At 35.1% G+C, this 14,005-nt stretch overlaps 1 protein-coding gene across 1 annotated transcript in view; it reads right to left on the reverse strand.

The window, feature by feature from the left end:
* Window positions 1-936: 936 nt before the first annotated feature.
* TRRAP (transformation/transcription domain associated protein) overlaps window positions 937-14,005 on the reverse strand; it is a 92,875-nt gene continuing 79,806 nt past the window's right edge. The window contains exons 67-72 of the mRNA XM_035548873.2: window positions 11,125-11,350; window positions 10,310-10,527; window positions 7,535-7,719; window positions 5,203-5,406; window positions 3,923-4,117; window positions 937-2,208 (exon numbers count right to left, since the gene is read on the reverse strand). Coding sequence (XP_035404766.1) covers window positions 1,924-2,208; window positions 3,923-4,117; window positions 5,203-5,406; window positions 7,535-7,719; window positions 10,310-10,527; window positions 11,125-11,350 — 1,313 coding nt within the window. The 3' untranslated portion in view covers window positions 937-1,923. The remainder of the gene's footprint in view (window positions 2,209-3,922; window positions 4,118-5,202; window positions 5,407-7,534; window positions 7,720-10,309; window positions 10,528-11,124; window positions 11,351-14,005) is intronic.

A 14,005-nucleotide genomic window follows, 5' to 3' on the forward strand; every position in this document is an offset into this window, starting at 1 on the left:
GCATGTATTTACACATACGTACATATATAGCACCTTCTGTCCATCAACTTCACTTCTGTGCCAGGTTCAAAGCTGCTTATGGTGTTGCCTGAAATTTTGCATAAGATGAATGGCAGAGTAGTGTACCCCCTGCACAATGCTGACACTCAAGTCTGCATCAGTTGACTGGTTCTGCTAACAGCTGCAAAGGTATAAGGAACAGGTTCTTCTGCAACGCTGTAAGAGAGCTATGGTAAGCATGTGTTGCCCTCCCAGTAGTAGTGGCTTACTCTGCAGTCATTCCTACTGCAAGTCTTGGTCTTCAGTAGCCAGTGAGTTAGACGATGTCCATCTGCGAGCTCCCATACCCAGGAGAAGTCATCAGATTGGCTTTTAGAAATTCCCCTTGCCTCAGAGACAGTACACGACTGAACGGTGGTGGATTAGCTTCAATTATGCCTCTCATGTTGTTCAGAAATCTCTAAAGAACCTTTTGACAGCTTATTAAAAAATTAAAAATAAAAATGAAAAGAGACCCATCCCTTGCTATGGCTCAAAACCGTGTTTCTGTGGGAATAGCAGAAATCCCCTAATAGAGTTCATCTCCGTCTGTAATCTTGACCTCTAACACTTACTTAAAAGCTGTATTTTTTGTAAACATGAAATAGACTGTTTAAAGGCAGCCTTTTATAAAAACAAAGCATTAACACATTAATTGACTGGCTAGCAAGAAAGACTACACTGACAAAATTCTTGCTATGTACATATTCCCTATTTGCAGTTCTTCTAAAAACAATTTATCAGCATACAAAAGTACATCGTACATGTTTCATTAATACAGTCACGACCCTTTAACATTCAGGTTGTTTTAGTTGATAAAAGATAATACCTGCTTTTGCGTGTTTTCTATTTATGCCATAGCATATTAAAAATACTCTAAATAAGCTGAATGCCAGAGAGTTTTACAAAATATTTATTTTGAAAAAATCACTCTGTACAAATTTAACATTCTCAACACTGAAGTTTTATAAAAATGCTAACACAGAAAGACTCACATGAAACATTAAACTGATCTTTTCTTAAATTACAAAGGAACAGATTGATTCTAAAGAAGCTATTGTAATTCTAAACATTAAAAAAAGAGATAGCTTTATAAGATTTTAATTTTTTTAAATCTATTACAGTCAAATACATGTATCGGTGGATGACTTCTCCCATCCTTATTATAACCCCCCCCCCCCAACACTGTCCACAACTAAACCAAATACCCTAAATGGCTTACACTTTCACTGTACATAACTTGTGCTGAAAGAAAAGCTAGCACAATTTGATCATCTTTTTCTCAGTGCCTAACAAAAAGTCACCTCTATACATTTGGTACAAAATTCTCTTTACAAACCAACTTTACTCATGTAAATTTCTGAAGCAAACTTAAAGGAAGAAGATTTATTTGTGCCTTCAATTTAGTATAATGAAGGGACAGTGATGAAGTAAAATTTCATAGAGTAAAATTCAATAATTGGGAATACTGTCTTTTCTTTTTTCTTTTTTTTTTTTTAGTAGTTATTATTGCATAAAAACTTTATATACTGCAGATTAGGAAAGGCAAACCCTAAATCTAGCAATGCTAGTTTTATAGTCCCCATCATAAAATAAGATTTTTTTCTGTACATTTTTAAGTTTCCTCTCTTCATTTTTAGTTATTTGTGAGAGCTGTTGTTGCATATTAAATAACCTTTTTTAAACAGGAGGAAACGTATCCTCATGAAATTAAAAACAGTAAAACTGTCATATTCCTGTAAACACCGTTAAAATGAAGACTGACAAAATGCAGTGTGACAGGTAAGCCATGGTCTGAAAAGATTTTTTTTTCACATTTTCTTAACACAATATATGGCTCACACCACAAACAGCAGCAAAGAAAAAGCTAATGAAAATGTCAAGTTACAGCCAGGGGTGCCAGGCAGGATCCATACGACAGAGATTATCCAAGCTATTTGCAGCTGCTACCAGAGTGTTGACTTTGCTTTCTCCTCCTTCAAACTGAGCAAGATTATGAAGTCGAGTCATGATAGCAGTAACAGCTTTTTGAACTAGTGAAACGAGCTGCTGGCTGTCCATATTTTCAGGTTGCCCAGCTGCTGAGAGCGGAGAGGAAGTATCCTCTTGTGTTTTTTTGTGCCATGCAATTATTTCATCCCGTAGCACGGTTTTTAGGATACCATCGACCTATATGAAGGAGAAAAGTCAGACTATTATATTTAATCCAGAGAACCATTAGGGCTTACAGACTTCAAACTGAATTCTAGTCAATAACATTTTGACACTTTTGGTTCCATTTTCCACTCTCAGCCTTTTCAAGATGACTGTGGCTTCCAACTCTTTTTTTTTCAACTATTTTTTCTGAAGGTTTTTCTTTTCATAAAAGACCTTAATTATGAAAACACAATACAGTGTTGCCCACAGAAATAAATTTAAAAAAAGAAAAATCTCAAACATCATATATTCAGATCTTCATACACAAATACAGTCAGTTATGTTCCATTTTTAAATGACCCTGCTAAATGTGACTTCCCCCATACACACGTGCAGAAATTTGTGCAAAGATACAGCGTCTTTTGCAAAGCTGTTTGCCCCCTCTGGCCTCCAACGGGTCAATGATCATACCCTCAGCAAACACTGCTTTCTGACAAAAAGGGAAAAAATACTGACTGCAATATTCATATATATGTGTTTTGCCTTTTTTTTTTTCCTCCTAACACACACACCTATACACCAACTCTGTCCTTGGTTGAAAAAACAAAATGCCTGCAAGAAATCATTCCCTGTTTTTTCCTATCGCCAATTTACTGTTTAATCTGTCAACTCGAGCTTCTAAAGCAGACTTTGAGGTATCCAGTCTGAGTTAACTTTTCTGTCTGCAAATAACAAATAGGTATTTTGTAACACATCTAGATATTAGGCCAATAATACACAAACACATATTCAATAGATTTTATAGGCATCTGTAAAAACGGTAAATACAGAAAATGTTAAAGGTACTCCTCTTAAGTCCAGAAGTCAGAAAAACTAACACAATAATCACCAGGTACCTGAAATAAGCTGGGCACCCATCACTGCAAGAATAAATGCACACCTGTGCTCTGATCTTGTAAATTCAACATGGTAAGTCTAATTGGGCATACATCATTCAGCTGTACAAATTACAGACTAAGTCTGCAAACTCATTTACATGTATAGACATAGCTTTTTAAGGTGAAGTGATGAATTATTAAAAAAAATCTAAGCTTTCTGTATTATACATTAAAAAAATCACTTCAGGATATTTTCCATCTTTTAAAACGTAACTAGATCATACGATAGCTACAGTACGTTCTGTGCAATGTCTTTCTGGTGCAAATTGCTGCCTAAGTGCAAGATGCTTCATTTTTGGAAAGCATTAGAATTTAAAAGGAAGTTAGACAGCTTCTTTAGAAAACTATACCCTGCTAAGAGCTAGAATCCATCAAAGCAACAATATATCTTTAGCATTCTGCTCTGCCAACAAAGGGCCAAGACACATTTCTATTCACAGAAGTGTATTATGAAGATTCTAAATGACGTTGCGTTTGTCATTAACTATTTACCACTGCCAGAATTTGTAGAGATTTATGAGGCTACAGCATTGAAACAATCATCCTGTATTAACATGCTTTGACAAAAAGGAAAATAAAAGTACAATTACACCTATCTTCCTCCTATTCTTTCCAAAAAGGCAAATTGCAATGACTTCAGCTGGCCTTTGCGTTGTCCTTGGATTAAGATTTAAAAATATAAATATGGACTGTTCAATTTCTATCTTAAGAAAGAAAATGGTGTTTAGTTTATCAGTTGATAAATGATAAATGTAAATTAAACAACTTTTAAATGTAAATGTAACCAACTTTTGAAAACATATACAAACCTTAAAGTTTGGCTGTGCAAAGCAGCGAGCTACTGCAATCATAGATGCAGTCAGTGGACCAGACACCCCAATGGTGGTAAGAAATTCAGAAATGTTTGGTGTGAGCCGGAATGGAACTGGACGGTTGGCATCCAAGTCTCCAGTAGCATCATTAATGTCAAAGCGAAAGTAAGCTACATTTAACTTGCCAGTATCCTGGATTTAAAAACAAAATGCACAACAGTAATAAAGAAGCAAATTGTCATTAATGAAACCAAAAGAAAATACATTTTTATATACTGTTAATACTCAGAATACAACCAGTTACAACCGATTATTTAAGAATCAATGTGTGATTTAGTATTTTCATTTAGCTTTTTCTATTTAAAAAAAATAAATATTGAAGCTACATAAAGAAAAAATGCTGTATTTGAAACCTATCTTAATGCAACAGCTTTTCACTTTCGAACAGTGCTTGAGCAAGAAAAGTTAAAGGCATACACAAAGTATTTATTCTAAAAGTGAGCGTCCAAAAAGCCTGAATAAATATAGACTATTGCATCAAACTTAAGAAATAGATTCTTCTGTGGCAATGTTCTTTAAGGAGTTGTGCAAAGAGACAGATCTTCATTCTCGGAGTGTCTCAACTCTGGGTAAGCATTCTCCATGCATTACTCACTCTGGGTAGGAATTTGAACACCATGGCTGCACAGTGGGGATTAAAGAATCTTAATTGCTATACACAGTATAACCCTCCATGCATTAAAGTGGCATTAAGACTTTAAAATATACCACCTTTGCTCTAGTAAGGTGGCAAGCCTCATTTAAATGTTGGTTTAGAACAGAAAAATCACTATTAATAGGAGTTGTACTTTGACGTGATATCAATGTAAAAAAGAAAACATTATTTGAAAAAGGGTATTCCCCTTTTAGAAAATGAAGCTCTAGATTTTTATTGTTTATTTTTTAATCTGTTTGGCACAGATATATCCAAAGCAGTATATCAGAAGAAAGACTCAAGAGAGACTTACTGGTCATTTACATTAACAGTTCCAATATCTACTAACAATTTTACAGACTCTGTTCTAAGTTATAACCAGAGGGGGTAGAGTTGGCAAAGTGGTCTGCAGTTTAAATTACTACCTACATGATGTGGAATCACATAATCAAATGAAAAACCTACTGAAATACACTGTTAATTATATATGTCAAATTACCGTTTTGACTCATTTCAAACGTAGAGTCCAAATTTCCATTTGATCAAAGACGACAGCATGCATCAAGGACAAAACAGAGCATACCTGGGCAATCTGCAGCATTTCAGGGTTGAGTCTATTTAAATGAAAGATGAATTCTGCAAAGCCAATTAGGGCTAACTGAATAGTGAACATCTTTCGAAAGGTCCAGTAATCTGTAGCATTGGGGAATGTATGTAAAGCCCACTCCTTAAGCATACTGCGTGGCACCATGTTACTCTGTACTTCTTTGAGTATATCTCTGAGAACCTAAATATGAAAAATATTAGTTGGAAGAGATTATTTTAACATACTTTTTAGCAACAATTATGCCAAAAGCAACTAAATTCTCTCAACCACAGTATTCCACTCTAGGAAAACATTCTGAACTTGGAGACTTCTAATCCAAGACCATCTCCCAACTTCCTTGTTAAAATTCACATATTATGTTTATCCTCTGCACGGCTACAAACTAATCTTCATCTTAAAAGACTGATTTTTTTTATAAACTGAAAGAGCAACAGAACTGCCATCAGTCTTGTGAAAAAATCTGAGACTGGAAAGTTACGTACTGATTGAAGTATCTCCTATTCAAATCTTTCAAGAAAGTCAGAAATGAACTAAAGATACATTCAACCCACAATGCTGCACTTCCTTAGGGCAAGCTATTGGAACATAATCCACTTTTTTAATTTTTTTTTTTTAGTTTCAGTTCAAACTGGATATGCATCTGTCAGCAATAAAACAAAATCCTCTATTTCAAGTCTTAATACATATGTGTTTATTGTAATACTTATTTCCAACTTCAGTCATCAATATGCTGAACACTGTACTGAAGGTTATGAGCAGCCTAAATCACATTTTTCACTTTAAAGCATTTAATATCCCCTCACTGAAAGATCCCATTTCCTTATCGAAGGATGTAAATATTACTCAACTCCCAACTGAAAAAGGTTGTTCTGGATCCTACTTTATTTCTATGAATTTCCAAGGGTTTTGGATAAAGTCCTTATGTAAGATAAAGTCAAAATGATTGCTGCTCAGACTAACATATTACTGAGGAAAACATAGACCAACAGCAGTGATACAGATTCTTTCCATAGCTGGTATGCAACCACAACAAAAAAAGATTAAAACATTACTAATAGCCTCAGTTTACTAATCATTATCAGGTGAAGGTAGTCTGTAGGCAGCACAAGGAAGCAGCTGTCTTAAGTTATGCACACAAATAAGACAACAATTTGATAGCTTTTTTTGGAAGGTGTTCATCAAACAAAAAAGCATAATGACAAGATTTGAAATTACACATGGGACCTACAAAGACTACAACCTAAAACCTGTGTGGTTTATTTGTACATAGAGTTGTTTACAGAAAAAAGTAAAGAATTTTGATTATACGAAATAGGGACACACACTGAGTAAAATAATTAGTTTCATGTATTATTACAGCAGAATTATCTCAAAAATACAAGAAGATAAAAGTTGAGATTTGTTTTTGTAAGTGAATTTGCCATAATTTTGCCATAATTTTTCCCTTGATGTAAACATATACAATTTACCCAAAAATTTCATTATTGTAGCACAGCCTATCCGAATTAATTAGAAAAAGAAATAGGATATGTTCTATTGCACCAGAAAGAACGATAGTCAAACTGACTTCAATTAAATGGCCATTAAAGAGTTTCATAACCTGAAGGAAAAATCCTCAAAATAGAAACAGATGTTACGTAACACTTCATTTTATTTTGTAACAAAGCCTGAAAAGATGCTCTAAATAATGTCTGTGATATACTGTGTATCTTCTCATAGTTGTATTTAATATGGGATTGAAATTTTATAAAATACTTGCATTAATCTTAAGATAACCATAAAATAAGCTTATTTATCAGAATTTGATGTTTGATGGAGATTACAGAGAGTTGGAAATTTTTATTTTCCAAGTACTGCCATTTATTAGGGTGAGTTTAGTCAACTCTTTGGCTTGGATGAAATGAATCCAGGATAAACATTACAAGAACAAGGGGAAACCTGCATCACATACCATACTGTAACTGCTTATGTTAAATAGCAATGCTGTTTTCCATGTTATCAATTATTTTCAAAGCACTACATAAAAGGGTCTAAAAGCAATCAATCTCTCATCTGTTTTCATCTGCAGTTATCCAAAACAACCTGAAGTGGAACAAATACAGCTTGTTTTTTGAAGCTTTCAAAGATGATCTAAAATACTAATGAGCTATAAGAGCTCCCCAAAATACATGAAGTAAAACGAAAACAAACAGATTCAAACCACCAGCTCTGCATAATATGTCTCATATCTAATGAGGCGGAGTTGGATGCCATGTAACAGAGCTCTCAAGAAAAGATCTTGAGTGCAACTCATTAAATACTCCCATACCTGATGGCTAGCTTGAGTCCCCCGTGCTTGGACCGTTGCCAGCCTGTCGTAGTACCGAGAAATGGGGTTGTCGTGCTCAATGCCCTTCTTGGCACAGCGCTGCTTATAGATCTCCACCAGGGACAGAGATGAGGGATTGTCTTCAACCAAACGCATCTGTGGAGAAACCGCTACAACCCGGGGGACTAGGAGTGGTTTGAGAAGGGTGAGGAAGGATGGGGGCGGAAACAGAGAGAGCAACACAAAACAAAACAGTTAATTCACAACCCAAGTACTTGGAAGAGAGTTAGCACGCGACTATCAGCCCTTAAAGCACTGCTGCAATAATCAACTGAAGTGTATCAAGAGAAAAATTTTTATTACTACATTCATAACTAATTCACAAGCTCAGTTAAAAAGAAAGCGAGTTTTTGTTTTTTTTTTTTAAACTAAATTGAAACATCTTGACTACATTAGGAGAGAAAAAAACGAGCACTCATTCTTCCTACTTCTCTCTAGCTGCACAGAAGAGGGCAATACTTTACTCAAATGCAAACGGGGGTTGTGATTGCATGCACTAGCATCATTGCAATAAATATTAGTCTGAAGAGCAAAACTATTATCCTTAGTACAGTGTTCAAAAAAATTCATAAAAACTGGAGGAAAAATCTAAATACTGCTAAGGTATAGATGCATAAGTGACAATGCTTGAAAATAACTGAGGGAAAACAAAGAAAAACATTCAATAACAAGAAAATTTAAGCCACTGAGCTTTTACTTCAGGAGCAGTAAGCCTGCAAAAACCCTATTTGCACGTTCATGGTGCTTCACGGACATATCATTCTCATGAGTCTTATGTGCATGGAAGATGTGCACCTAGGCCCAGAAAGACAAAGCTTCTTCCATTGCTAGCTTTTCCAGTGACACTACAGTTGTACTGTTTGACAGTGACCTCTGGATACCAACAAACCTGTTCTCTCATCATTTCCCTCAGAAGTTGTAATAATTAACCTCAGGAATAGAGGAGAAAGTTGTTTAAATACTTTTAAGTTCTTCGATCTTAAAGAAAAAATGCATTCCAGAGAAAGAAGGGGTGTTAATGAGCTATTTCTTCTGCTCTGCTTCCATTAACCTCTGGCAGCGGAGAAATTAATGTTCTTCAGTTCTTTTAAGTAGTATCAAACCACAAAGTACAGAACTATTTCCAAAGAGAACATTGTTTAAAAACAGCTCTTTGAAGAAAAACATGTTACTTCCATAATGATGTTATATAGATGATGTATTTCGGTGTCGGTGGCCTTTTCTAAAATCATATCTTTCAAGACTGTATCTACTATATTTCTCTTAATTTGGCCTTGGAAGGATGTAAAAGCATCTTCACCCATACAGAGATGCTTTATTTCCCTTTTGATATAATAAATCCTTTGGCCTATATATTTTAGTCTTTTTAAAGTTGGATCGCAATTATGCATCTCTAGCTCTGTCAGAGCAACTTGCATCATCTGGCCACCTAAGTTCCTGACAGCAAGTTCATGTCAACAGATACAATGAGCACAAAACGAAAGACTGGTAAAACTACAGCTTTTAAATATTAGATCTGGGCTTTTTTATTTAAAAAAAAAAAAAAAGTCGATGGCAAAGTAGCAGCATGTCTTACTATCTTCGATTCAAGTTTCCACTATCCATAATATATTTTCTGCTCACCAGCTAAGGATTATTAGAACTGAGTAATGCAATGTACAGAACTTGTTTATATGAAGTTAATAAGTGATTCAATGACCTTCTGAAATGAAAGCTGTTTATATATTTATATGAAGTTATTACACAGCTATAAGCTGGAACTTGCCAACATCTTTAATATCTGGAAAACATGAAAGTTTAACTGTTTTAAGGCATTCACATTAGTATTTGAATCACAAGTAGATCAAGTATGTTGCTAAGGGAAGACTCTGCTTTTCATTCCATGAATGAATTATTTATAATCAACACATGAAAAAGCCAAGATGTACAAGGAAAAAGAAAGAATTAAGATTGCGTGTTGAGCATTGATTCACCATTTCTGCTTTGAAATAGTTAAATACGTGACCTTTTATTACACGAGTATTTTGGCAATTTATACACATTGATCATATTGGAACATCCCTCAACTCTCCTTATTAAGGCCTACTTAATATTAGGTTTATTGATTCTGTTATGTTCAAGCATTGCCAGGTGGTGCTCTTGGCAAAGTGCACCCTCCAAACTGAGTAGCCTTGTACAGAATCACAGAAGTACACTCAACAGAAGGCCTGCGTCCAGAAGGCCTGCGTCCAGTATCTAGAATATGAATTGATTTTATTTGGCAACAACCAACCAGCCAATATATTTCAGTTTACTTCCTTAAAATAAACATCACCGTGTACAGACGAAGTTAATTCAAACATTATAAAAACACGTTCTCAATGGGAGAACTCAGAAACTATGTATCAAATTCAAAGCACTAAAAAAAAAAATAAAAAAATCTTTCTTCTGTATTACATGGAAGAAGTAAAAGAAATTCAGTATTCGTGTATCACAAGGTGGGGAGAAAAACGTTTGTTCTGTCCAGTCCAAACCATCTGTAAATGCTTGCTCTGAAGTACACATACCCATTTCCTCCACAGTGAGCATGCCTCTGCCTTATATGCCTGTGAATTTACCTTTTAAATATCCAAAACCTTCAGTATCAGTGACTAGTAGCTGTCAAAAACCTTTAGCAATTAAAGTATTTGAGTACAACATATATTTAAAAAAGACAAAAATCTATCTTTTCAGTACCTGTAAAAAACAGATGTCTTTTTGTGGTTTCCTTCCTTTTCTCTAAGCAAGGGTTTAAAAGGCGAAGGAGCTGTAATACCCGCTCTTCTCTACGAGACTCTGTCAGGCAAGCATCATTCATTACCAGATATGGGTAAATTTTTCCATTGTGGCCTCGGATATAGAGTCTTCTGGCTGCAGTATTGTGTTTCTGAACTATCTCCACTCTGGGCATAAACCTATCCAAGAAGAAAGGGAGATTAAAGCCCCCAGACTTATCTCCTTTAATATCAAATAATGATGTTTAAAAAAAAAAAACCACAACCCAATAACAACAGCAGAAAAAAACAAAAACCCCACCACAACACAAAGAAATAAGACAGCGCAACTGTATTACAATGTACAATTTTGTTATCCAGTTAACCCAAGGTTTCTATTTGGTTGTAAAAAAATAAATATATATATATATTTTTTTTTTCCTCTAAGACAATAGTTCTTGAGCAAAATTAATCATTAGATCAGACCTTGATCACTATTTTGAAGAGCAGTTCCTCTGTGGACTACAACAGAAGAAATACTCGCAACTTATATCAACATAAACCCAAATGTAATCGTCATGTACGGTACAGCAGCATAGTGAAGTAATGCAAAATTACCAAAGGAGGATAAAGAAAAAATTCAAGTTGTTATACCCAAAAGCGTGACTCCATATATGTAATTTAAATACATGAAATACACATAATATCTACTTTCGCAGGACAGATACATGGAGAACATTTACGTTTTCTTCTCCCCTGCAGAATTACAACTACCCCTTCTCCCCAGTTTTAGTTTACCTTGCTATCTTGATGTAGTAATGCGTTGGCTTTGGCATAAGGAATTCTCCAGGTATCTCTACCTCTGCTGTTTGAGCTGAAAAATTACTCAGAAAACGGCACTTCTCCTCTATGAGGAAGAACTTTGGAAGCTGTTTAGTTTTTGCCTCCAGAATTTTAATCCACTTCTTCAGTTTCGAAATAAGATTATGAAGTTTCATTGACCCTGGCACACTGAAGTCAAAGTCTAAAAGAAAAAATATACATATATCCTTAGCACTTTAAATTCCATATAGTGTATTTAACTATCAACTGCGTGACGTTCACACTTTAAAGGAGATTCTTTCAGCTACATGGAAAATACTTTGTTTGAGGAGTCCCACATACAGCTCACATGCCTATTACAAAGAAAACAGGTTTTAAATCACTGCGCTGGTCTTAAACATTATACGAAAACTGAAAGCTAACTAATAAAATCAGCAGCTAGTACATGAAAAGGAAGACATACTACTGAGCAAGTCTGTCACAGAGACATGGCTATCTATGAACCCCAAACACAAATTATGGGTACAGGATCACCCAACAGCAATAACACTACAACTAGGTGCTGGAGGAGAGCACGTCATACAATTCAACGGTGCAAACCAAACATGCTGAACATTGCTGTGCTACCTTTGAAAAAAAAGGCTCTGATGAATATTTCATTACTATACAAAAGCTTTTTTCTATAGAGAAGTGCTAAAATTATATACAGCTTAAACCAATCAGAATCTACCACCTCCTCTATGTGCACAACTTTAAATTATTCTCTATTAAGTAAGGAAGAGTTTATTCCTTCTAATGTGCTGTTCTGTTACTTAAGCAGAACATTAGAGAACACACAACCCAAGATACTTTATCATGTACCCACAATACTGATACGCTAAAAGCTTTCAGTGGAAGTCTTAAGTCCATCAGCCCAAAACAGAGCAAAAACCAGCACAAAAACCTTTCCACTTCTATAAGACAAAAAGTCTACAATGAAAGATGCACCTCCTTAGTGATTCTAACTGGTCTGGGCAGTGCATCCCCTGCAATACTGCTGTAAAACAAACTTATTATAATCCCAAGCCTACCCTCTAGTGAGCAGTGCAAGTATATCATTCCATGGAAGTGACGAAATTGAATCACTTACCTCCTGACTCCCTGAAGTGCAGAAAAGAATCCCCAAATTGCAACTAGTTTTTGTGCTAATGTCAGTCAAAGTAGTAAAAAATATGCATCAACATTATACACTTATTTTATTTTATTTAAAGAAATAAGTATTAATTAAAAAGGCATTCAGTTCACCATGGGAGTAGCTCTGTTTCTGAAGTGCTCATTTTAGGATTTTTTTTTTTTTATTTTGTTACCCAGTAGCAGATGGAGGGGAAAAAAAGTTCAGTCTTTTTGCTCCCAGAGATAGTACATCTTAGAGAAAAATAATTATCCTCTTCAGCTGGAATAAAGGTAAATACGACACGAGACATCATTTGTGTACAAAATTCCTCTGCTTTGCAAACATCTTAATCGAGGTAAACATTTTGTTTCAAACAAATCCACTTTCTCAGTACCTATTAATGAAGAATACCTTCTCAAGCTAACACACGCTGGTTTAAAATACCTTACTGCTTGTTTCATCTTTTCATACAGAGAATAGGAAGTTCACCTCCACATCTGTAATGGAGATGTTCACAGAAGGCTGTGACACTTTACATACTGCACTTCAACTGAAGAAGCTTGCTCTCTGTCCTCAAGGATGCTAAAGATTTTACAGTGTGATACACGTGTTTCAAACAAACGTGTTCATTCAAAGTCTTGAATGCCTCAAAAATTGCCACCTGAATCCATCCAACCAAGCACAACTGGCAAGTTCTTGCCATTTTCCATGAGAGGACAAACAGGGGACACAATCTTCCTGCCTGCGAGACAGACCTAAAAGAAACCCAACAGTTCTTAACACAAAATAAAGCTACATCTTTTTTTGTAGAAGCTTAATGCTATTTAAATGAATGTTGTACCATCATTGCTCATGAAGCAACAAAAAAGGAATACACTTTAGTTAGTAAAATCAGCGTAACAAACCCTTCTGTACCCCCAGAACTCTTGACCTACAAAACACAGCATCCCAAGAACCATTTTAAAAAAATAAAAAATACAAAAATAAATAATAAAAAGATTAAGTGTTATTTTAATTCTCTACCTATTTATTTTAAAAGCCCTTTTGCTACACTGGCATGAAATAGTTCTTATCAGTTAAAAGCAACTAGTAATTAATGCTTTTAGAACCAGTAATAGCTCATTGGCAAGATTTGAAAGATTATGCTGCTATAGACATCATCTGATTCTGCTCAAGTTCAAAACGCAAGAATCTTCAACTGAAGAGGCAGGACACCCATCATGTAAAATGCCACTTAGAACTGAAATGTAAGTTTAATTTCAGAGAGGAGTTCAAATCTCTTGTACTGAAGCAGATCCAACCATTCTCTAAGAGAAGAGCTGTCTTGCTCTTGAAGCTATTATTCAGATATGAAATTGCTTTGTGTTTTCCAAAAGGTTCTTTTTAAGCTCGTAAGAACTTTTGGAGAGCACTAAAATATGTGAAAAATCTCCATGACAGTTAAGAAATAAGAAGTAGGACTTCTGATTTATCAATCAGCACCATCTAACGACGACTACATAGACATGACCAAATCAAATATAATGCTAACTCCAATCTCTTGACCTGAATTTTCTGTTGCCTACAAATGAAAACAGAAGTAAAGAAACAGCTACCTGAGTGATGCTAGGCTTTCTCTTGAGAAGGGGACAAAGGAGAGGGGACAACAAAAAAAACTTTAAAAAGATGAAAAATAATAAACAGTGCCATTACCCCTTCCCTCTC

This window comes from Cygnus atratus, chromosome 15 (assembly GCF_013377495.2).
Source record: "Cygnus atratus isolate AKBS03 ecotype Queensland, Australia chromosome 15, CAtr_DNAZoo_HiC_assembly, whole genome shotgun sequence".
NCBI classification, from domain to species: Eukaryota; Metazoa; Chordata; class Aves; order Anseriformes; family Anatidae; genus Cygnus; species Cygnus atratus.